At 37.4% G+C, this 24,716-nt stretch overlaps 1 protein-coding gene across 2 annotated transcripts in view; it reads right to left on the reverse strand.

Moving 5' to 3' along the window:
• INSC (INSC spindle orientation adaptor protein) overlaps positions 1-24,716 on the reverse strand; it is a 131,417-nt gene that overhangs the window by 5,740 nt on the left and 100,961 nt on the right. For both annotated transcript variants that reach the window (XM_032113160.1, XM_032113159.1), the window contains 3 exons: positions 14,955-15,126; positions 12,628-12,806; positions 1,672-1,738 (listed from right to left, as the gene is read on the reverse strand). In XM_032113160.1, the coding sequence (XP_031969051.1) occupies positions 1,672-1,738; positions 12,628-12,806; positions 14,955-15,126 (418 nt within the window). The remainder of the gene's footprint in view (positions 1-1,671; positions 1,739-12,627; positions 12,807-14,954; positions 15,127-24,716) is intronic.

The raw sequence follows: 24,716 nt of genomic DNA on the forward strand, positions 1-24,716 counted from the left end.
TGCATAAGTTTCTCTCCACTAGGAAGCTACAGAACTTCTGGAACTAGAAAATGCACTAACTCTTTCCTCCTCTAAAAGTTGGTATTTTAAATTTCACAAATTTATTTCGGTCAACTAAATGCAATTCCTTATTTTCTTCTAAATTAACCTGAAGGGAATTGCTACCTGAAAAACCTGTAATGGCATATTTCAGCTTTCTAAATGAAGTTTCAGTCTCAATTAAAGTAATTATTTTTTGTTTGTTTACATATTTTTAAGCAAGCCTTTAAAAGTTTCCTTTTCAAACTGTTTAAGGGTATTTCAGAATGAGGAATCCTTTAATGAAGGGAATGATTATATCTGTTTCTTGAAGTTTACTGTATGACTAACTCTTCACTCCAGAAGAGACAATGTCATCCATGTCAAAGTGGCTTCACTAACTTATTGTTGCCTGCAGGAGTTGGTACTCTTCTCATAGTACCACAAAAAAAAAAAAAAAGACTTCTCTTTTCTAGATTATTTTAAGTGTAAAGACAATTATGTGCTATTAGACTCCATATGCTATTAGGCATTCAGATTACTTCAGGTAGCATCAGAGGATTTTTAACTGTTAGAACATTTGCATAAATAATTCAGAGAATTATCATCAGAACCATGCAGCTAGATAATAATCAATCAGCATACAAAAAAGTCAGAGTTGAGAAGAAAGTATCTAAATTCTCCAGCATTCAAAGACCATTCTCAGAATGTCACTTCTGACTAGCACCTGCTTATTATAACATTAGGCAGACACAAAAAAGACTTTACACACAGAATGAATGTCAAACCCTCTCAAAAGCCAGGGGGCAAATGCCTCTTGTGAACTTCCATGAGGAAGTCTATACAGCAATTTTACTTGGTGTCATTGTCCCTGACAATCCACTGCAGTGCCTAGCATGAGTTAGGCCTAGCAAAGCAATATATATGAATTTTCAAAGTTACTTGGCCTAGCAAAGCAATATATATGAATTTTCACTGTAATTTAATGTTTCCCACCAAAAAAAAAAAAAAAAGGCACCTGTCTTACTATATTGCTTGGCCTTGAATTTGCTGGTAGGTGTATTAATACAGCATTTACATCTTCCTCTATTTCATTCACAGAATTATTAACTTTTCGGACTTCTGGTGCGCCAGTAACACCCAGGATTTCTTCAACATAGTGAATTTTGCATAATGTGGTATTCAAAGAAGTGTGAGGAAAAAACTGGCAATTGCTGTACAGTAATAAGTATGTAATACTTCTGAACACCTGTGAAAGAAGTGACACAAAATGCAGGTATGCATGGCTCAGCATCAGGTGATGACCTGCAGCTTGTAAGAATTGCCACGTTGTGTAATTACCACAGTAAAGGTTGTTGAAACCTTTTTTACTACTTAGGTTTGCATCTAGGAGTAAGTCACACACACAGAACACCAGCAATGTGGTCACAAATGCAAAGTTTTCTAAACCAGTGGCATTTTATTTGTTATGTAGAACCACCCCCAGGACTCATTTTGCGCCCTGCAGCAATGTGCAATATCCAGCTGAGATAGGATATAAAATTAAGCTTTATTAGTGAAGCCTTTCTCCTTTATCTTGTAAGCCCTACATTCTCATCTACTCAGACTCTCCAAAAATAAATTAAAAAAATATAATTCAGCTAAAATACATACCATTTCCTTGAATGATTTCTGAAGCACACTGGTCCAACACAGACATGTTTGCCAATATTGTTACCACCTGTTGTTAAAAAGAGAAGGAAATATGAAGTCTAGTCCTACAATTCAGTAATATTAAATATCATTGTGGTTCATAAAATAAATATGGCAGAAATATGGCAAACATCTGGGAGTGCTGTTATTGAGCTGAATCAGTTCAGGTGAAATGCTAAGAATCCTCACAAGAGATCTGGAGTTTTGAGCTTTGATTCAAGGGAATATTTAAGGAATATTTTTCAGTTTTGTTGAAGTCAAGAAAGGTGTGCATGTCAAGGCACTATCACAAAAGGAACTAGACTTAAAAATCTGTTTATACCTTTCCAGAGGTAAAGACCCTGGTCAGGCTTGTACCAACACATTCTGTGTTGATATGTGCACAAGCACATTCTGAGATCTTGATTTACAGAATTTCTTATCCCAAATAGCTTTAACTGTTTTTGAAGTTAGGTGTAAATCAACTTGCTTAAAGTGATGCAACAAGCCACTGACAGAGCCTGGACCCTGTGGTGCCGTTGGCTTTCAGTCCCCCATTCCCTTCATTGATATCACATACTTTCTCACACATCTGGCAAGACATTCTTCTTTATCCTTCAAATAGTTTGCTTTATGCATGCAGACACATCTCAATATTAACAGTATATGTGAGAGACCAAATAATAAATGCTAGAGATGGCCAGAATGCAAAACAGAAACAATATCCTTTCTTAAGAGGTTTTTAATTTTCTCTAATCTAATTCAGGAAAACTGACCAGCCTCAAAAATAATGGTCAGTTTTGGAAATGGTTATCAACTTTTTAACAGTACAGTGTCAGTCCAGAAACCAGCAAACTTAGATCTAAGGAGGCATGAGATCAAATCATCATTCTGATCTCACTTTGCCATTTTAAAAACAAGGATGACTCATTTCCGATGCTGTGACATAAAGGTTTTCCACTTTGGAAGGCAGTGTTACAGTGTCATCTCTCTGAATAAATATACTTACTTAGCATGCAAATGAGTTGCTGAAACTCTAGAGTGACAGGTAGAAATATGGTAACTCAGTGTATGTCTATGTATTTATTCCATATTAATTATTAACTGTGTTGCAGGCAGAGTGTATATGTTTTCTCATTCTAAATTATATCCCGTTAATGAAAATTGCTTCCTCTGTGCAGAATCTGTACCCCATGTGGCTCTCTAAGCCACAGATGAAGAATTCAATTAACCACAATTTGAATACATGCCAATTATTCCACTGCTTCAACTTATTTTGTCTAATAAGTATTTTCATACATAAAAATAGTTTGTGTGCATCTTTTGACACCAAAAAATTATTTGAGGTTATAGCTGTATTTCCTTTGTGTTGATTATGTGGCCCCCATATTTTGCAAGGTTTATGGACTACCCTAATGGGTTTGTATGCAACCTTCTTCAGAGGGGTGTAAAAAAGACCCTAATGATCAATGACCATCAAGTTCTACCTATATTATCTTTTAAAATCTTAGTAGGACTCAAATGGTAGTTAAGCATGGATTAGCTCACTCCATATGGATAGATTTTTCTTTTCCCAAGAAAATTCATTCTCCTGTGATATAAATAATGTAACAAAATAGGATAATGTAAAGGTATAATAGGCAAGCAGAATAAAGAGTTGACTTTGAATGCTCTATTTCCCTTATACTTTCCTATTTTAAAGTTCATGCAACTTACATGAAAATTTCCTCTGTAATACAAACCAAAGTTCAAGGAAGTTTCCTACTAAAGGTAAACACTCTAGAGGAAAACCCAAACAAATGTAGACTTGATTTCAGAAAGTAATACGTCCCTGAGTACTGGCATTAATGAAATCTCATCTCTTTTGGATTTAGAGTTTACCAAAAAACATAAATAGATGTTTTCCAGTAGCATGTCTCCCTACATCTCTAGATGTAGATTTTTAGGGGGTTTTTGTCTAATGATACCCAGCCTTACAGTGCAATCTTTATCTTAGACTCTCTTCCCGTTATCTGGCTCCAAATCTCATAAAGCCTTAGGCAGTCTCAAAAATAACTACAAAGTCCTGTTGAATCAGCAAACCAGTTCAGATGTTATTGTGAGACATGGAGCACACAAACAGATACAGATAAAAGTGACTGCCTAAGCCTCATTTCATAGTTGAAAATTACTGGGGAAAAAAAAAGATACTAAAACCTCTTTTAGAACTGAAATAACTTTGACATAATTGAAAGACTTGAAGACATCTAACATGGAATCTCTACCGTTCAATTTCAATTTTTAATATCAATTTCATTACTTGCTCAAGTAATTGATCCTGTAAAAGAGCACACTCCATGATTACAAAGCACTGGCACCTGACACAATTTATGATTCTTGCAATTTTTCTGTATTCCTAAGCCATGCAATGAACTTGTGGTCAACTCAAAGTATAAGAAAGAGGATATCCCGAAGGCAGGACATGTGAGCCCTGGTCATCTGCCAGTGCCATCCTACCATGCAGAAGGAATGTGCTGAAACCACCCACTAATTCCAGTTCCCTAGTGATGTCTTAACCTCTGGGATTTGTAGATGTGCTATTAAGCAAATTTGTTCAGGGAATCCAGCATAATTCCCTACCTCAGCATCTGTATCTCTGCTAGTCAGATTTGCTTTGGAGGTTGATCTTGATCCGTGCATTTCCAGTATCTGTGTTTTAGCAGTGCTCTCCGATAGACTGACCCAGGCTGGTCCACACTCCTTTCCCTGCCATCCAAATCCATCAAGAATTGCAGGTGCCTCTCTAAAACACAGCAGTGTGATAAACCTGGTTGCTGCAGTTTTCTCTGTGAGCTGGCAGCCCTAAATCCACTGTACTAATGAAGACCACAGAAAAATAGACTTGATCAACAAATAATCAGCATAGAAACATAGAATGGCTTGGGTTGGAAGGGACCTTAAAGATCATCTAGTTCCAATCACTGTCATAGGTAGAGACACTTCCCACTTGATCAGGTAGCTCAGAGCTCTATTCAGCCTGGCTTCAGGCACTTCCAGAAATGGGACATCCACAATTTCTCTGGGCAACCTGTTCCAGTGCCTCACCACCCTCACAGCAAAGAATTTCTTCCCACTATCTAATCTAAACCTACTCTGTTTCAGTTTGAAGCCGTTCTCCCTTGGCCTGTCACTACATGCCCTTGTAAAAAGTCCTTCCCCATCTTCCCTGTCGGCTCCCTTCAGGTCCTGGAAGGCCTATGACATTTCTTTGCCATCAGAGGGAAGCTGGATGATTCAGGTCAGCATCACAAGTCACACTGCTAAAAACAACCAGTGGAACAGGCCTGCCGGGTTCATCCCGCGCTCAACACCTGCCTGTTACCGCGTGCTCAGCTCTACACACCTGAACCACGGAGCACTGAGACACAGGAAAATGCAAAAACTCAGGAAAGGAATTCTCAGACCAGCTCATCTTTTAGCACCTTTTGAAGGGGCACCAACTTAGCAAAATATCAACATGCAGAGATTTCACTGGGAGTAGTAAGATTTTTCACAAGAGTAAGAGACTAAGTAGTTAACCTTCAGAACTTAAAAAAACACATCTAAGATCAAGAAGCTTTGAAGGCTCATCATTAAATAGTTTTTGGTGAACTGAGTATAAAGACATATTTGAGGGGGAAGGGTGCCTTTAGGTCCTTGGAAAATTTCCCTATTTAATAAATTAACTTTAAAAATAGTGTCATTATTTCATATTTTTCAAATGTCAATACAGCATCATCTTCTTAGTCTTGCAGTTGCCCTGGAAATTAGTCTGAAATCTAATTTAATATCTCTATTTTTATAAGCAAAATAAGTTAACAGATATTAAACAGATACCTCTCTTAAATGACAATATCATATATTTTTATAAAATTGGTGGTGTTGATCTTCTTTGGTTATTCTATACATATATTTCATAATTTAAAATTTGTTTTTATTTCCACAGCTTCCTTCCACTCCCTCAGACTTTCACACATATTGAATTTATGAGTGGTGAACCTTCCTTTTCAGTTCTGTAGTCTGCTTTGCACTAAACTGTAGAAATTTGAGTTGTCAAGAGCAATTTAAATTTGAGAAACCACGGTTAATTAAAAACCTTTAAATTAGTTTTGTTCGAACTGCAGTCACCTTGAAAATTGTTGTTGCTAAAATATGTAATTACTAACACTATAATATAACACTTTTCTAAACAACTAATGGCAACTAATGCTCACCAACCAGTGCACAGAGGTACTGAATATTTGATGCAAAAGTGAAAACTAGACACAAATGCTTTGCTATAAAATAAGATACACTGAAAGTGTAAATCTGTGTAAATCTATCAAAGAGATTTAAACTTAAAGAACACTTAAGAAACAGAAAGCTTCTCTGATAACTTTCCCTTAGTGGGAGATTTAAGATGATCTGAAAGTATCTCCCATTATTGTGAAAACAGCTACTCAGGAAGAAAGATGCCATAGGATTTGGAGGATGAAAGCACATATTTTAGCCTGTTAAAGGGCCAATATCTTACACAATTGAGGGTCTCTTACCTCATTTGTGGGAGGGGGGTGTCTACAGAGGTGGAAGGTGTGATGCTAATATACCTTTATTGATAATAAAGGCACTCTGCTCAGTAGGCTTTTATCAACAGCCCTGACATAAAAAGGAAGACACGAGCTCAAAAAAAGAATTAGCAAGTAATTTAATAAAGTGGCAAAGTAGATCAATATAGAATTGCTAATTCTCTTAGTTAATTACTCCTTTAAGGCTGATTGATTGCTAAGTAATATTAATTTTTGTACATATTATAGGAGCATTTTGTAATTCACTCAAATAAATGACATAAGCATAAATGATAGTGTGCCTGCAAAGTTCCAGATACCCATCTTCAGAAACAAAGTGGCACCTGAAAACTACTCAGAAGCAAGACAGAGTCTCTGTTTCTGAAGGCAAATTAAAATCATCTGAACATCACAATTCAAGATCCATCCACAGGGAGACAGCAAAAGAGTACATATAGCAGGGATCAAGAACAGGCATTACAGCAAGTTGAGGGAGAAAAAACCTTTCAAGATATTATCTACTGGGAGAAAAAACTTCACTAAGAAGTCTCTAGAAATATTTTCTGGGGCATTATATTGCTTAAAAAGAGAAAATAATTTCAATTGTTTCTGATAGCCATATTTGTGATTGGGAATTTAGTTTTTCTCCCTGAAAACAGGAAATAAATACACCTAGATGTGCAGAAGAAGCTAACATCCCCATAAAATAATAACAGTGGCTGGAGACAGGATCTGCTTGCAAAGTCTAGGTTTATTCTGAGTCTGTGCCAGGGAACTGTATTCTTGGCATGCTGAGGCATAGCAACAGGGACTAAAGCTGTAGGAAACTTATATTTTGGAACAAAGGAAGTCTTTACTACATTTTTATTTACTTTACTTCCTATTGCTGACTAATCTAGATAAGGAATAGGCAGAATATCCAGGTTCTCACATTATTTGTTTATAAAAAAGCACATAGGACATGCACCCTGTATGGGTCACATTGTGAAAGAACACATCCCATAAACCAGGGCATGTAACTAGAAGAGTGATTGAGTTAGTGGCCACAGTTTTCTGTCTTTCAGGTTAAAACCTGGTGGGCGGAAAGAATAACCATCTCTCAGACTTCCTCCAAGGAGCTGAAAAGCCTCTCATGTTTTGTAACAGGCTCAACCAGCCAAAGGTACCCAAGACATCTGATCTCCCCAGAGTACAAATTAGCTTTTCAATACAAATTAGTTCTTCAACTTAGCAGAGATTTTATTCTTCCAACTGAGCTCCTTGCTTTGCAAGTGGGAGCACATTGTCTTATCCCGCATAGAATCTGAAATATGAAAGGCAGAATTGTAACTAAGCAGGAATTTTGTCTCAAAAATTTTAGTGCTTAAGATAGAGATATACCCCTGAAGTATAACAATCCATAACACTGACCACATAATGCCAGTCAGTACTGTTATTTATTTATGCTGGTCACATGTGTGATGTGGGGATCGGTTAACCCACTGCTTTTCCTATTTCACATGATCCCCCTGTTCCCTGCCCTAGCCCTGGCCACTCCCTCGGTTTCTCCCTATTTGTTCCTGTACCCCAACCCCGCCCAGGGACCGCCCTTGGGCCCCTGACAAAACCACCCCACACCCAGTTCACGGGGTCTCTCTACCTCAGAACATCATGGGGTTAAGGTGTGATTAAAGCCATCTCACACCCTCATGAGAGACCCTTCTCTGCCTTCTTTACCACCACTGCATTGTAATGCTGCTGGCTGCCAGAGCCAGATCGAGGGGCTGTCCAAAATTGACTCAGGGATGTGACTGATTGCACGGCCCTAGGAAACCCTCATTGAGCTCTCAGGGAGCAGCAGCCTGCTAGGCAGGGTCTAGCAGTTACAACAGTGCACGAAAAGAAAGAGATAACCAGTTGAAAAGAAAAAAAAAGACATCAGGAAAATTATTATTACAGTCTTACATGGGAAACTTATTTGAATATCAATAATATAATGGTGTGGTTAAAATTGAGATAGGTGACTTTTGGCCTAATTTTCATTCTTTCATTTGTTACTGGCAGTCATGTTTCTCTTGATTTCTTAAGCTTTTTTAAATATTTTTTTTTAATTTATCTGTTCTCTTTCTAGTTATATTAGTTTAAATCATGTTTTCTCAGTGTGATCTAGTCAATACTGGAAAGGATCCCACAATTTTAATGTACAGTTTACCAAGCACAGTGCACAGCCAGGCCTCTCAGAGATCATGGTACTAATGTCAGAGCTGGATATTAACAGAGACCTGTGCAAGAAAATGGTACAGATACCCTTTTATGACCTTGTCCATATGTGAAGGCTTTGTTAATAAACTCCCCAGTATTCAAGAACCTCACATTGAGAAGTAGTACTGCAAGTTTCTCTCATACAGACAGGGATTTTCAAAAGAAATCTAAAAGAGCTGTTAATACTCTTCCCATTAGAAACATAATTCTCAAAAGTGTTTTACCTGGGGTTCAACAATATTTAAAAAGCAAAACTTCTTTGTATTAAAGTAACAACTGTCTCTAATCTCCTTTTGACACTACAATCTCTATTTAAGGAGGAAAAAAGTGAGGAAAGACGGTAAAAAAAAAACACCACAAATGCCTGATAAGGAAAGGAAAGATGAAGAGCAGAGAAAAAATGTGGAACCTAGAGGAAAAATGGTATTAAGGATTTAAAATCTTAAGTGAGAGAAGATCTCAATGACAAAACCAGCAGCATCTCCCAAATACCAAGAAAACAGGAAAGAATTTATCAGAAGAAAAGGAAAAAAAAAAAGCAGCAACCATTTTCATTTTTTCCTTCCAACTTAATAGCCTTTCTCCACCTCAAACTGTTTTGAAACTTAATTCACTGATTTTAGACCTAAGAATAACCACTTTAAAATGTGTTCACTGCACATTAATTCTTTGTCTGCCTGAATAAGAGAAGATCAGAAAGTGTTAGGCTATACCTCCACAACTTCACAGGTAAGGTGAGAATACTAACAACACTGAAGAGACAAGTGGGAATGCAGAGAGAAAAGTTTTATTATATATAAACATACTGTGCCCACACATACATATTTCATATTTTTCCATGTAGAGTCTAAGATGATGGTTAAAGTCAAGAAGACCCTGAATGATAAGGGGTTTGGCTAAACCCCTCTCCTGACAGGGCTTAAACTCCATTAAGAGTGTATATACTACACTGCTGAATTTAGGCATGAGCCCTTCTGATAGGATATTTCTATACTTCTTTGAAGTAAAAAACCCTCTCTTCAGAAAATAACTGCCCGCAGAAAGAAAAATAACATGGTACATTCATATGCATTTTGACCCAAAAGAGGGGACTAAAGAACATGGAAAATAACTAAGGAATCTGGAAAATATTGCTTTATGACAATACTTATGCCATGTTTGTTGCTAAATACTGAGGAATCTCAGCATAATGTTGCTGGCTACAGAAACTGTCACATGCTTCTATAAAATGGACAACGATAATTTTGTTTATCAGTAAGTCCAACTCTCAGTTCTAGATTTCTTTCCTGACCTAATCTAACACTGCCTTGGAACTGAAAGAAGAAGTAGCTTGGTTTTCAGATAGTGAAGACAGGAAATGTTTGTTATCATTTACACAAAAAAGCTTTCCAGAAGTCAAAAGGCAGAACATTTTTAAAGGTGCTTGAGCAGTAAAATACTTCTTGCAGACAACACACAATGTATCCAACATCCAGCTCCTGGGAAGACTGTTATTTATTTGTACCAGCACAGAGGATGGTAATTAATAATAATTCTATGTCCTGTACAGAAGGACATAGTGTGAATTTAAGATGAGATAAAATGGCACAAAGGAAAACAATGTTCACTGTTCCTTCCCTGCATTTCAGCTGTCTTTCTCCCATTTTTGGCTTACAGAGTAAAGCACACTTCAGTCTAGCAAATTAAACTTTCTTAAATCAGCATTAATGCTAAAGTAGTAATATACTCAGAAATATTAGGTGGTTTTCTATAACTAGCTGTGTTAATTCAATTAAAGTTTTGTATGAAAAACATAGCATTTAAGTTTGAGGAGCTCTTTTATACAATTTTATAATTCAGATAATATTTTGTTGTATCTGCTATGAATCTTCTTAATTCGTTTAATGGTTTCAACATCTAGTATAACTCAATTCCAAATCATCTGTTTGACTGGTCAGGATGACTTAATCATTCAGAATGGGCATTAGTCCATGAAAATACATTTCACATTTTTTGCATATTCCAAAATAAAATCTTGAATCAAAAAGTTTTCAAACCTACTCATCCTTAATCTACATCTCCCTAGGCAAATGTCTACTGCCTGGGACATAAAAATATATATACTGGGAAAAGATATTGACTACATTAGTTACCTAAAAGGATGTACAATCAAAAACCAAAATGGCAATTTATGATACCCTTATAAAATATAGTATTGTACTGGTTTTTTTCTTTTCAGCTGAGAGTATTTTCCTCATTGCAACTAGGCACAGAGCAATTTAAAAGACAATGTATTCCATAAGACTGCCATAATTGGCAGATACCCCCCCCCACCCCCAAATACATGACTGAAACAAGGGGAGCAATTTAGTCAAACACACACTTCTTCAGGAATTTGAAGGAAGACTTCCACATTACCAAAACTTCTTGACTGGCAGCTCTTAAAAGACAAGATGAGCAGCACTCAGATCCCACCGGGACATTCAGTGCTCAATAAAAGAAGACCCCAAGGTAGGATTTTATACTTCCCATTGCTGCAGGAGCCAAGGAGTCGGCTCAGAAGCTTCCTGCAGCACACCACAGAGAATATCACCCTTTCTGCTCTAGTTTTTCATTCTGAGATGGAAGGTGAGGGGTTATGGGGGATGAAATCTCATCAGTTCTTGGAAGGATGCCATTCAGTTTGCTGTTCATCCAGCTAGTGAGATGAACTTGCAGCTTGCAGGTTGTAAAAGGCCTGGAACTAGTCTGTCACCTAAAAAAAGTCATAGGTATTTCTTTCAATGTCTGCCTGCCTCATAAAAAGAAGGGGCTTGGTGTGCTACCCTCACAGCAAACTGCAGACTCACAGGTGACAGCAGAATTCAGATGAGGGCATAAAGAAATAAGGAAATCAAAACTATGAGAGCATACGGGAGGAATAAAACAAAAAGGACTTGAAGAATGCTACATATGTAATAGTACACAGCCATGTCAACACCACAGCTGGTATCCTTGACTTTGCCCAAAGAGCAGCACAGTAATTATGGCTTAATTCTATCTTTTTATGCACAGTCCTGAGCTGAAAAACTAGTAAGTGTTATTAATATGAGCTAGGTTACCTAGTGACCCCTGTAGAACACCAATAATCAGTTTCTAGGGTCCACTGTGCCTTAATCTCCAAGGCCTGGCTCCTGGTTAAGGGTGAACAAAGCCTTCTTTGGCAGTGCAGATCCTAAATCTACCATAATTCATCTCTCGGCTACTTCAGAGGTGTGAAGGGGAAGGTTGTGAGGCCTGAATGATGGACTTTTAGTTACAATCACAAGGTCTCTTGAACAGAAGTAGATTAAGGGAGCTGAGTACCAACCTCCATCCCTCAGCAGTGACTGCTGGAACCCTCAGGCCTCATGCACATTACTCTGCCGAGGCAAAATTAATCTCTGAGATGCCAAATAAGCAGTGCCTCTGCAGCACCCCATTGCATAGGAGTTCCTGAGAGGAGCAAAAGAATTCCCTCTGATTTCATCCATGCATTACCATAGACCTTAAGTATTCTGTGTCCCTTTACAAAAAAAAAAAAAATTAAAATAATGGTGAGAAGGAAAGAGAAAGGCAAAAGTACATTAGCAGTATTTGCCAATAAAAATTTGCAAACCATCTACCAGGCAGTGAGGACTTGGTCCAAAGCCCACCGACGTCAATGGGCTGGGGATCAGATCCTTATTCAGCTTTTGGAGCTAATTCTTCTTTGAGCTGACAACCATTTATTTAGGCTCCATATATAACTTTGCCTCAAAGCTCCATCCGGTCAAGTTTTGAACCACTCCAAAGACAGAGATCGACCACCTCTCTGGGTCTCTGTGTCACTGTTTGGCCAAATTCATGATGGAAAAAAAAATTTACTATCTTAGACGTATGAAACTGCACCTTTTTTTTTTTTTTGGAAATCACATTAAAGTTGTCATATTTTGTAGTGCTCATTAAAAAAAAAAAACACAAGAAACCAAAATCAAGGAAGGAACTGAAGCAGATAAAGAAAGAGGCATATATTGAAAAGAGCCAAGAAAGGAATACATGAAAGAAACTTAGGTCTGACTATGCCAAAACAGACACAGTGCTGAAATCTGTTGGCTTTTACACAAATGTGACAGTGGCTTGCTGAGAAATTCCTCACCTGATCCCGAGAATATGGAGTATCCACTATGTGTTTGTCAGAACATGCTGCTAGGAGAATCTTCATTGCATTTAACTGGAGCAATATTTCACAAGCCATGGTATCAAAGAAAGTAATATTGGCAAGAGCTGCTGAAGCCAGCAGGAAAACTTCACCTGATGAGGCTTCTTGGCACAGTTCTAGGAATGCAGAAAATAAACTGAATAAAAGTCATTCCTTCATTGCAGCATTTAAAGGCAATATTTAAGCATCTGCAACTTGCAATAGTGATCTTATTAGCAAATATCAAGTTCATAAACATCGAGATAAAGAGGAAACAAAAAATAAAGTTGATTTTTTTCAATTATGTAACATCATAGAGTCGTTTAGGGTGGAAAAAGACTTCTAAGATCATCGCCTCCAACCAAACCCATCACTGCCAAGTCCACCACTAAACCATGTCCCCAAGTGCCACATCTGCACAGCTTTTAAATACCTCCAGGGATGGCGACTCAACCACTTCCCTGGGCAGCATTTCCCAGCACTTAACAACCCTTTCCATGAAGTAATTTTTCCTAATATCCAATCTAAAACTCCCCTGGCACAACTTGAGGCCATTTACAGTTGTTCTATCACCTGTTACTTGGAAGAAGAGACCAACACCCACTTTACTACAACCTCTAATGAATTATTTGCTCTACCTAATATACCATTCTATTGGGAATATTTCACTGCATGTTGTTCAAAATAAAGCTTTAAATACAGGACGCAGAAAGCTAACAGTAAATGCTCCATAAGAGAATAATTCTTTAGAGAAAGGTACATATACATGTTGCCTATCTCTAAATCTAATTCTCTGTAGTCGAAAATCATCCTGCATATTTTTCGACTTCAATAAGAAGTGCTGAAGAGACAGCTACCTTTTAATCTCTTGTACATATGTACTTTAACTAAGATGTGAATCACCTGGTAATGGGATTTCTGCATAGTTTAAAAATTGAAGATATTACAGTAATTCAATTACTGAGTTATAAATATTACAAGGAAACTGGTGTGTGATTACTGAAACGGCTCTTGCAAAGTTATACGTGTTCCATTTTTAATGCTTACATTTCTTGGGCAGAATATATATCACTAAAATTCCTGTGAAACTTAAACAGCAACAATTGAGGAAATGATCCACCAGCTAATTCCTTCTGGGTAGGCTGTTCAGATAGGCCCTTGGCTCTGGTACTATAATAACCCAGAAAATCATCTGAAACAAATCAGGACAGATGCCTCTAGCTACAACAGAATCAAGCTCAGCACAGGTTAGTTTCACCTGCTTGATTCAGGGCAGTGTCACGGCACAAGCTTCTCCATTTGTTGCCAGACATCAGGAATAAATTGTTCCCTTGATTTTTGCATCGCTAGTTCTGTTTGGGCCTATTGAAGAATTCCTAAATACATCTCAGAAAATTCCCAGCCACTGCAGAATCCTCAAACACTGGTACTACTCTTTTTTTCTTCTTTAAAAAAAGAAAAACCCCAAACACAAAAACATGCATTCAAATTGAAATGCTGCAGTCTAACTGTAACCACTGGGCTCACTAGAAAAACATCCAAATGTACTGATCCATTATACATGAGAAATCAAACTAGAAAACCCAAACAGTAAATTCTGATGTGGAGCTCTGGGAAACTGAATTTCCAAACTAGAGAGAAGAGAATGCTTGTATGAAAGCTTCTGGTATTTGAGAGGGAGGGAGCACAGTGCCAGAAATAAGATATTCTTCTCTTTATGAAGTAATGAGAAATGTCATCTTGTTTTTCTAAACTATCCTCACTGACCTAGGTTAAGAAAAATCTTCCTGTTACCTTTGTCTCTTTTTACCATGGATCAGAGGCCTAGACAAGAAAGACAGATCTTTTATTTCTTTTTAACAATACCTATAAATTATACGACACACTACTTTTCCTCTGAATTATCATACAAATGCAGATGTAGTGGTGAGCTTGAGTTCTAGCAAATTTGGAAAATAGAACAGGCATGAAGGTTAGCAGCTCTTGATATTGCTCTTTTATAGACAAACATCAGACAAGAGAATGCTTTGCTGAGTCTTTCTTTCCTGAGGCTCTTAAGGTAGATTTTCACACAGATATTATTTTTACAAATATGCATAAATTCTATTCAAATGTGGACTGGAGTAAAAAATATTATACAATTTCAGAATTCTCTGGTTCAAAATTTAAAATTGTTATTTTGTCTGTTAAGGGAAGTATGGTAAACCTTATTTAGGGAATATTTCTAATGAAAGAGTCCTGCTCTGTTTTTTTAACTGAATTCAGAAGTCCTGCAGAAAACTTACTGACAAGTGCTGTCACAATTTCTTCCATATTTTCCAGAAAGCTGCTGAGATGCTGAGTGAACGTGAGGTGTGGAGATGTGATCTGGGCTATTACTGCAGCTGCTTCTGCATGAGTAGCTTCAGAATGGCTGTTATCAGTGAGGATGTCAGCCAGGCACAGTATCCCATCAACCTATGAAATAACAATAGGTAGAAGTTAGAAATACTGTAGGAAGCACTTTTGCAACCAAAGATGGTTTTCCAGTTGTCTTTTCTCAGCGGTGACTAAACTACTCAACTTATTTTCAAAAATAACCTAAGCTTGGTGGCCTTTGTGATGCAGGAAGCTTCAGTTTAGCAAATACAAATGAGTTTAGCACATGAGTTTGTGGACCTGCCAAAAGCCTTGCAGTTCCTTCTTCCTTAATGTTTCCATGAAATTAATTTTGGTCAAACAAAATCTTTTCTGACAGACATCCTAATTTAAAAATGAATCCAAAAATAAGCTCTGATAAGCAAATGCATTTAATTGCTACTATGCCTCATTTGAGGTCTTCCACAAGACTTGAACCTGAGTATGCACTAAGCTCTAAACAGGTACACTTGACACTTTTCCCTGAAATTGTCCCAAAGCAAACACAGGATTGAAAAGAATACTATTAAGATGACCCTAGCCAAAATGTTTCTGATGAGCTTGCAGAACACTTAAATTAAAGCCAGGTCCACATATTCCTTGCTTACTTCAAAGAGAAACAGAAAAATGAGAAATGACTTAGGTTTATGGTTTTAGAGTGTTTGAAGTGTTCTTACACAGTTCAGGCAGATAGATCTTTTACACACATATTGGTTAGATTACAGGAGACTCACTGACACAATGAAAGGCAGCCACAGAGCACATCCATTGGGATCATTGTTAGCAACCAAGTGCAGGAAGGGAACGTTCTCCATGCACAGAGGCATAATCTGTGAAATTTCAAATTAGCACCAATGTGTTTCTCCCCATTTAACATAGCCCTGAATAATTTATCATGTTGACAAGCAAGTAGTTAGAACACAGAATCATTTAGGATGCAAAAGACCTCCAAGATCATCGAGTCCAGCCTATGGCCGAACACCACCCTGTCAACTAGACCATGGCACTAAGTGCCATGTCCAGTCATCTCTTGAACACTTCCAGGGATGGTGACACCACCACCTCCCTGGGCAATACATTCTAATGCATGGCAATCCTTTTCATGAAGAAATTCTTCCTGATGCCCAGCCTGAACCTTCCCTGGTGCAGCTTGAGGCCATTTCCTCTTGTCCTGTCACTGGCTGTCTGGGAGAAGAGGCTGACTCCAACCTTGCTCAACCCTCCTTCTAGGCAGTTGTAGAGAGTGATAAGGTCTCCCCTGAGCCTCCTTTGCTCCAGGCTAAGCACCCCCAGCTCTGGACACTTCACAGATACAAAGAGGAGTTGAGAAGGATTAGTACTGAAATATACTTCTACACTCAAACAAAAGCCAAACGCACATTTGTGTTGTACAACCACTTAGACTCTTTCTTAGCTTTGTTGTTCAGACTGTGTTCTCTGTCAACTCAAAGCTTCCTCAGAACATCCATGTTAAAATCTATCCATTATCTTCATAAAAGGGTATTTAGCAAATCTCTTATTCTCATTTTTTAAATTTATTAATACAGAATGTTAAGTTATCTTAATTACTTGTCCTGCAAAGGGCATGAATTAAATTATTTGATAAGCACTGACAGTTACTCTATTTTACGAGAAAAGCTCTCAGGTGGGAGTAAAAATTACCCTCTGTAAGATTATTCACTGGGATGCAGTTTTTAATAGGGAATAGACTATATCATTGAAACTCTAATAACACAGATAAATATAGAAGAAATTATATCTCTATTTTTCCTCAGATCACAAATGGTATTTATTATAGAAGCTCTGGTACTGGCAAAAATAGAAAGAATAAATTTTCAACATTAAACTTTTTCTTGACAAGCTTTCAACATTAATCTACCTACAGCAAAATATTTCCTCCTAGTTATGGCAGAATTCTACAGCTTGAAACAGCAGATTCACATAATTCACTGGGCTTCAAGGTATATTAATAGATCTCAGTGTCAAGAATTAATCTATGTCCTCACAAGATGATTTAGTACCCAAAGTGTGCTAGACAATATCATATGCAAAATCCCACAATTTTGTCACCTTGAAATCTCCCCAGATCACACCTTGTCTGGGGTCCAAAGGATGTTAATAACAACAGGCAGTATAAAAAGTTAAACATATTCCAAGACATTCAAAAAAATACTTCACAAGACTTCTAAGATCTGTTCAGCAGTCTTCAGCTCTAAATTTTCTGTTTAAAATTCACTTGGCCAACTCTTATTCGATGACCTTGACAAATGACTTAAGACTACTTTTATGCTGTTTGAGAGCAGGTAATGGATTATGAAAGACAGGTACAAGTACATGGTTAGATTTTTCTATCACCAGTGATTGTGTAAATCTACATTAATAATACAAGCTCCTAAAAATACAGGGCTGTACTCAACTTTTAAATCATATATTTGATTTCATTATTTGCTAAGTAATAGTTTTTGGAAATTGGGAGTTGCTGAATTGTGAATAAAAAATGATTTCATTCGACACAAAGATAAATTACATATTTTGGGTCTGTGAAAGCCAGCACTAGTTATTCTCCTTCTTATTCAGAAACATGTAAAATACTAACAAATTCAGCCTAAAATTTGCTCCATACACTTTTACCTCTCATCTTAAATATAGAAAATAAAATAACTCTACTTCAGCAGGCAACCCCATTTATAAGTGTCTAGCAATAAATTTTAAAATGACAGGGGAACAATCTAATAAAAGCACTTTAACATCCAAAAAGAAATTGCTGCTCAAAGCATTTTTATAATTAGGTTTCACACTGAAAGGAACTTTGGATGGCTGCCCTGTTTTCTGTTTAATTTTGGTGAAGTAATCAGCTAAATGTCAAATCTGTTCATCACCTTGGCAATACAAAAGAACCAGTTAGCCAGATAATGCAAACAAATGAATTCCATGAATGCAACAAGATGCTGAGGAGCCCCTGCATTTGAGGAATGGCGTTCAGTAAACGCTTGATCACTGATATTTCAGTATTGATAACTGGAAAAATGCCAGGAACTTACATCCTTATGAGCATAGCCCTGTTGTAGAAACTTAATCCAAGTGACAAAATAAATGTGTGACCATGTTACTGCATAGATCAAGTCTTCTGAAGGGAAATAATTTCTTTTTTCTACACAGGAATGAATGAGTTCTGGGGCAAGAGTCTTCTTTTTTCAGTATACCTATCCTTCCTCCTAAAAATATTAAATAAAACTAGGCATCCATTAAAGACACCAATACAGAACTTGGGATGAATTGCACTAATGACTTCACGATTTGAAATATTACACACAACAGCAGTCTTAACTCTGTGCTCTCCACAAGGAGGTTTATGGCAGTTTTTCCAGGCTGCTCTGGGAAGCAAGACCCATTGCCTTCCTTACAGTAATGTCTATGTTCATTTGTATAAAATGCTGCCAAAGGCCTTTTCTCATAGCATGACTTTCCCTACCATTCCTGTTTGCCCACTGAACGTTCAGATGATCCTTACATATTGCTAAATTTCCTCAAAATTTTTCTTTTGCCTTCTCTAAATTGATCTCCAGAGTCGTTTAGTGAGACTGTAAATCTTACAGGCTATCAGCTGATTTTCCACTGTCAAATCCATGGATAACACTATCAGCCTGAATCTGTGTGCTTCTGGTAAGAAGAACCAGCAGATTCTGAAGCAGTTTTAATGGAAGAATAGAAGGGAGACATTGAGACCCAGATGTAAGGCAGCAAATGTGGAAACACTATCACAAAGGGGATTGCCCCTTAAACAATCTCAACCTTACCAAAGGAGAATTTCAAAAGCAGAGGCTGATCCAACAGTCAAGAACTGATAGATCAGAGCTGTGTGTCTTCTATCCTTTCACACATGTTGTGTAATAGCACCTCCTACCTGAAGCTAGGACGGGTTAAACATGTAGGTGAAGACATGAATATTAGCAGGAAAACCAAATATAAAAAGGTGGATAAAAACCCAAACACATCAAAATTTATAGGATGGGGAAGAGGGTGACTGAGAAAGAAGGCAGGGAGGGAGGATTATCATATTCATCCAGCAAAACCCATATACTGTTATTTTGATGACTTGTTACTGAGTAACTGAATTTCTGATCATCAAGGCTGAGGTATATCCGGTGTAAATTTCTGTAACTTACTCTGTCTCTTAGAAGATCTACAAGTCTTGTTTAATTTCTACATTTTAAGAAAGGAATGGAAAAGGACAAAAGTATGCTACCTTGCACATAACAATCTTTTATGTTTGAGCAGTTGCGTTGCAAGTGCTCTGCAGATGAAAACTGCCTTAGCTGAGAACTGTTCTGATTTGTACCAGATGAACACTCGGTCAGCTGTTCTGAAAATAAAGTGATATTGTAACAAAGTGATGCCATTAAAACATCCCCAAATAAAATCCCAAGCAGTCCAAACTACTGCGGCAATTCTATGGCAGCAGCAGTGACCAGTGAAAAAAACTGCAATGATTTTTATAACTAATGCTCTACAACAGTGGCCATGGCATCTAATTTATAAGCCCTATTTCATACAAGACAGAATAGTGTGTGGCTGAATAGAGGTTGAACAGCTCAATAGAGGTTGAACTCAGTACCTTTGAAACTTCTGTCCATAACTTTAGCTTTGTATCAAAACAGGCAATGAGTTCTGCTTTGGTTTGCAGCAACTTTGACAAGAGCTTCCCTTTTAAACTTCCCTCCTTCAGGTGTGGTCAAATTGATGAAGAGGTATTTGTTCTTCCTGACATTTAACCATCAAGGAGAAGTGTAAAGCTGATCTGTTTTCTATGAGGAATACTGTTGTATGGTATAAGAAAAAAGACATTTGGCTGTATCAGCTTGAAGGATGCATTAAATGTGGCAACGCCTGAGTAGCAACCTTACATCCATATTGCAGGGAGAAACAAACTGCAGGGAAAGATGAAATAAGTTCCTTACTCTGGGCTGACTAGGAGTCAAAAGATAAATTGTATGTAAACCCTTTCTCCCTATGAAACCAAGAGGAAGCAGCCTTGCACCTCAGAATTCATGTTCCTCGGCACTCAGAGATGCTCTAAGCTTGTTGCAGATAAAAAGTACAACTGTTTGTCAAAGAGATAATAGAGAAAAAGTCATTTTAGAGAAAGGGTGGACCAAATCAGTAAGATCGATATCCAGACTTCTCTCTTGTCTTTGCTTCAAGGATAAGAGAATAGCCGGCTTTGAACTCCCTCAATGTTGAGGACTGATATGAAGGATAAGACAGTCTTTTAAAGTATTTCTCTGGTTGATAAAAGAAACCAGGCACTGCACTGCTATTAGCCTAGCAACTCACATATTCCCACTCCCATAAATCACAGCTTACATTGCTTCAAACTGCTCTCTACAAACATAAGAGAAACACCCAAGGATAAACTCGGCTTTCCTGATCTACTCCTCCTATACAATATCCCTCCACTTCTACAAGATAAACACAGAGTGGCTACAAAGGGCAGGAGAAGAGACTGCAAAAGAATTCACTTGTAGTTATGTGGAAGTCATCTGTAGTACAGGTGCTTCTACTCAGCCACTGTTGGTGTTCACAGGATTGGGATGCTTTGATAAAACAGAAGGAAAACCACAGGTCACAAATGAGTACGGTGGCTTGGGGGCAGGGGGGGAAAGACATTTGCAATGACCCTTGTACTCAGCATTTGTTACATTCTCTTTCTCCTACTCTGTCAAACAATCCCAAAAATGACTATGTTACCTGTAGTGTCAGAATCCTGTAAGAATAGGGAAGAATTATTTGTGCTCACATATGATAAAGACTAAATTCTTGAAGTTATGTGACGCATGACACCAAATGTTGCTCAGGTTCTTTCGCCCTACATTTTTGAGGGCTGGATACATTGGCTTGTTTTTAAGCTGCAGGAATGTATTCCTATTTGTAGGGTTTTCTTGGTATCTGCATCTGCATTACAAATTCCAGAAAGTACATACTTGTTTCTTTTAAATAATAGATAAGACTTTATATATTATATTTTGGGGTCTGAAATCCATTAAAATGAAGCCACACAGACCCAAAAAAAGGACTTGTCAACAAGATGAGAGGAGCTGTCAAGTGTTGTACAAGAATGCTGAACAAGACACTGGGACCTGAAGTCTGAATTAAGGAAAGACCATACATTAGTCATTTTCACATAGCCCTCATTTTTATTTACCCTGGGGGATCATAGTCTGAGAAAAAGAAAAGTACCCACCTCAACTATTCCTATAAAAAACCAGGGGCTCCAGGGTTATTCATAGCGGGGCACTCCAGAAAATGAGATGTGCTCCCTGAAAGAAACATGCTCCAATCACCTACTTTTAAATAAATAATGTCACAGACACTTCATTGCGTGAGGGCATATTCTCCAACACCTGGTGCCTGGCATTTAAAAACAAGGACACTCTTTCAGCATGTTTGATTACTTTGTATCATTTAGGTTTTGGTGTGACACCATGGATTTTATTTTCAAGAAGTGTCTCTTAGTGTACCTCTTCATGAGGAGAAAAAAAATCCCATGCACACCACATTTTTAGAGGACCCTCTTACTCTATTACAATAATGAGAAAAGGTCTCTATCCAAAAAGAGCAGCATGGAGGTCACAGCCACTCATTATCACCTAATCTAACTCTTCACAGAGTCTTTACTCTCTCAGGAAAAGTATCTGATAATCTTCCTGCTAAAATTCTGGATTTGTTCAAGTCAAAACTTTGAAACCTTAACTTGATTATGCTAAAAATTTAATTAATAATTTTAATAATCCCTGTTGTTGTTATTACTGTAATTTCACATACAGCTTCTCATTGAATTAAAATCCTTGGCCAGGCGTGTACCATTATACCATGACTTATATACAAACACAACCCTACTCTCTTCTCAAATTATGACAATGGAAACACCAAGGCAGAAAGCAGAGTTACATTAGAGAGGCAGAGAAAGTGTTTGAGCAATGGATACTGCATAGGACGATGTCCTTTTTTTACAGTTATTCAAAATAAGAGATTTTTGGAAACACTTTTAAGGAAAAGATCCTTATGCAAAAAATTTTCCTGCAAATATTTCTCATTTCAATGGTGTCAGTCAGTTTAGCCTAAAAAACATCCTGTCTCCGAAATGCAAGGCTTCTGCAGTGTTTGAATCATATGTACCATAATCAAATGCACCATAATAGTAGAACACTTACGTAATGTAAAGTATTAAATATATACATATAACTTGCTCAGAAAAATGTTCTTATGTCTGAATTGACATGGCTAGCAAAACTGACTCACTGCTTCATCCATGTTTTTCTTCCCCAAATTTTTCTTGCTTTTAAAAACAGTGCTATGAGGCACCAGGCATTAATAGAATTGTTTGCTACATTCATTACTTCACAATGGCTGTTCAATTATTTTAATAAATTATTTTAAATAAATTAACTCCAGAACCAACCTTGGATGTGCCAGATTTTTATTGGCAGAGAATTTTTACAAGCAAGTTATAGAGTTTTATGATACCCATTTATAATGAAAACACTCACAGTACTTTAGCTATAAAACTTTTAGTGAACAACTCAATAAGAGTCCATTCACGTTGTAATAACAACAGAGGAAATTGCTACCCTTATTTAAACAAAAAAATTTTAAAAAGTGAAAAAGGGGCAGTTTTCATCTGGTGAAAATTGATAGAACTTTATTGGCTACAGCAGACCCAAATTATTTGGTCCTAAGGTCCCTCTCCTGACAGTTAGGTAAATCTCCTTGGGTCTCCTACAAACATTGATTTATTTCTATGACTGCAGTGGCAATAAAACAATTTCAGAATTGCTTTAAGCCTAAGAAATTCAAGTTTAAGATCAATTGTTTGCATACAACCTTTATGAGCAGTCAGAGATCTACTTGGAGTCACCAGTTAAAGTGATCTCAGATGTTTTTCTCTCCATTAGCACCTTCCAGTGCTGCTCTTTGGTCAAATACAGTTGCTACATTGATTCTATCTTAGAAGAAATAAGGACAGTCCTAAGACGCTGAGAAAATTGAATATTTTTACAAGCTGAATTTTGATTTTCCTTCTAGTCAATATTCTTTGCTGCCTTAAAAGACCTCAACATAAAGAGGTACTCTTATGAATGATAATAACCACATGTATTTAAAGTTAAGCTAGTGTTTGAACCAGGAGGAATAAAACCACAAACTTTGTTACACTTTCAATAGAGATTATTCTTCCAAGATAAACTGGAAAATCCAAGGACAAGTACAAAAATTTCCAAGGATAAGTACAACACAGAGCTTTGATACAGAGGCAGTTCCAATCTGCATTCAAAAATCATATTTCCAAGTCAGCTTATTTTCATAAACTGATCTCACAACAGAAAAACAGGTCAGAATTGACTGAAACAGGTCAGAATTGACTGCAATTGAATTTACCTAGTGAGCAGATTCCAGCTTCAATAGCCCAGGATCTTCTCCAGGTATTTTAGATAGGTAAGTGTGTAAATGTTATGCTATGGCAAAGATAAAATCACAATTTGTCATATTTTAGCTGCACAGATCTGGGAAAACAAACATGTAGTTTAGGAAAGTCCCAAATACTGTTCTGGTTCTGTCATCCAGTCACTGCCTGTTTTTCTAATATTGTCCCCAATCCATAAACCAGTTTTTTCACTTTTAGAAAAATGCAAGAGACGTTATAACAGAAGGAATGTGACAACTGCAAAGTACTAAATATTAGACTTCCCCAATAACACTCAAGGCTCACTTCACATAAGCAGTGAAAATTCCCATTCCATATTCCAAACCAACAGAATCCTCCAGGATCTGTAAAGCTCAAATCCGGACTAGAAATTTCACATGGCCAAGCTACACTCTGCCGTCTGCCAGCCCATAAAGAACAGAAGAGCCACTGCAGGTCTCCACAGAACAGTACAGGGTTTCTCCTGGCTCCAGGAGAGCTCCCAGGATTAGGGCCTGTTCTGTTTCAGAGGGAAGCAGAGATAACACAACAGGAAATCTAGAGGAGCTACTAGAAAAGTGTGGTGACCAGGAAACTGGGGTATATACATATCGCTCTGAAAACAGAACTACTGAATCCTTGAGGCTAAAGAATGTAACTTTAGATTGAAGTGTACCAAACTTCTAGAAAGAAATCAAATTCGAGGCATCTAAAAGAAAAATTGCTGTTTTGAAGCACAATTGCCTAGGAAGAAACCGTGGTTTACTGGATTTTCTCCTGAGACTTGCCTGCAATGCACTCCCCACTCCCAAAAGCATTAAAAACAAAATTTGTGTCATTATCTGGGCAATCTAATCTAGAATAATTCAGATTGTAAATAAAATATGTCAGTTGAAGTATTTTTCTAATATTTCATCTCTACAGCTGACAAAGAACAAAAGGAAGAAATAACTGTGGACATTCCATTTATATTAGCACCATGTCTCAGAATACAAATATGTCCAGCTTCACTGGGCAGCAGGCAGAGTTCTAGTCACATCCTTCTCACCCTTGGGAAAGTGTAACAAGCCTGAGCTGCCACTGAAAACAATGATAGTGAGTGCTAGGGAAAAACCACTGCAAAGCCTGTGCTATGTCTCTCCCGTTATTTTTTACCGAAGATGAATTTAGCATATTTTTTGAAATTTACTTT

Source organism: Corvus moneduloides, chromosome 6 (genome assembly GCF_009650955.1).
Source record: "Corvus moneduloides isolate bCorMon1 chromosome 6, bCorMon1.pri, whole genome shotgun sequence".
In the NCBI taxonomy this organism is placed as follows: Eukaryota; Metazoa; Chordata; class Aves; order Passeriformes; family Corvidae; genus Corvus; species Corvus moneduloides.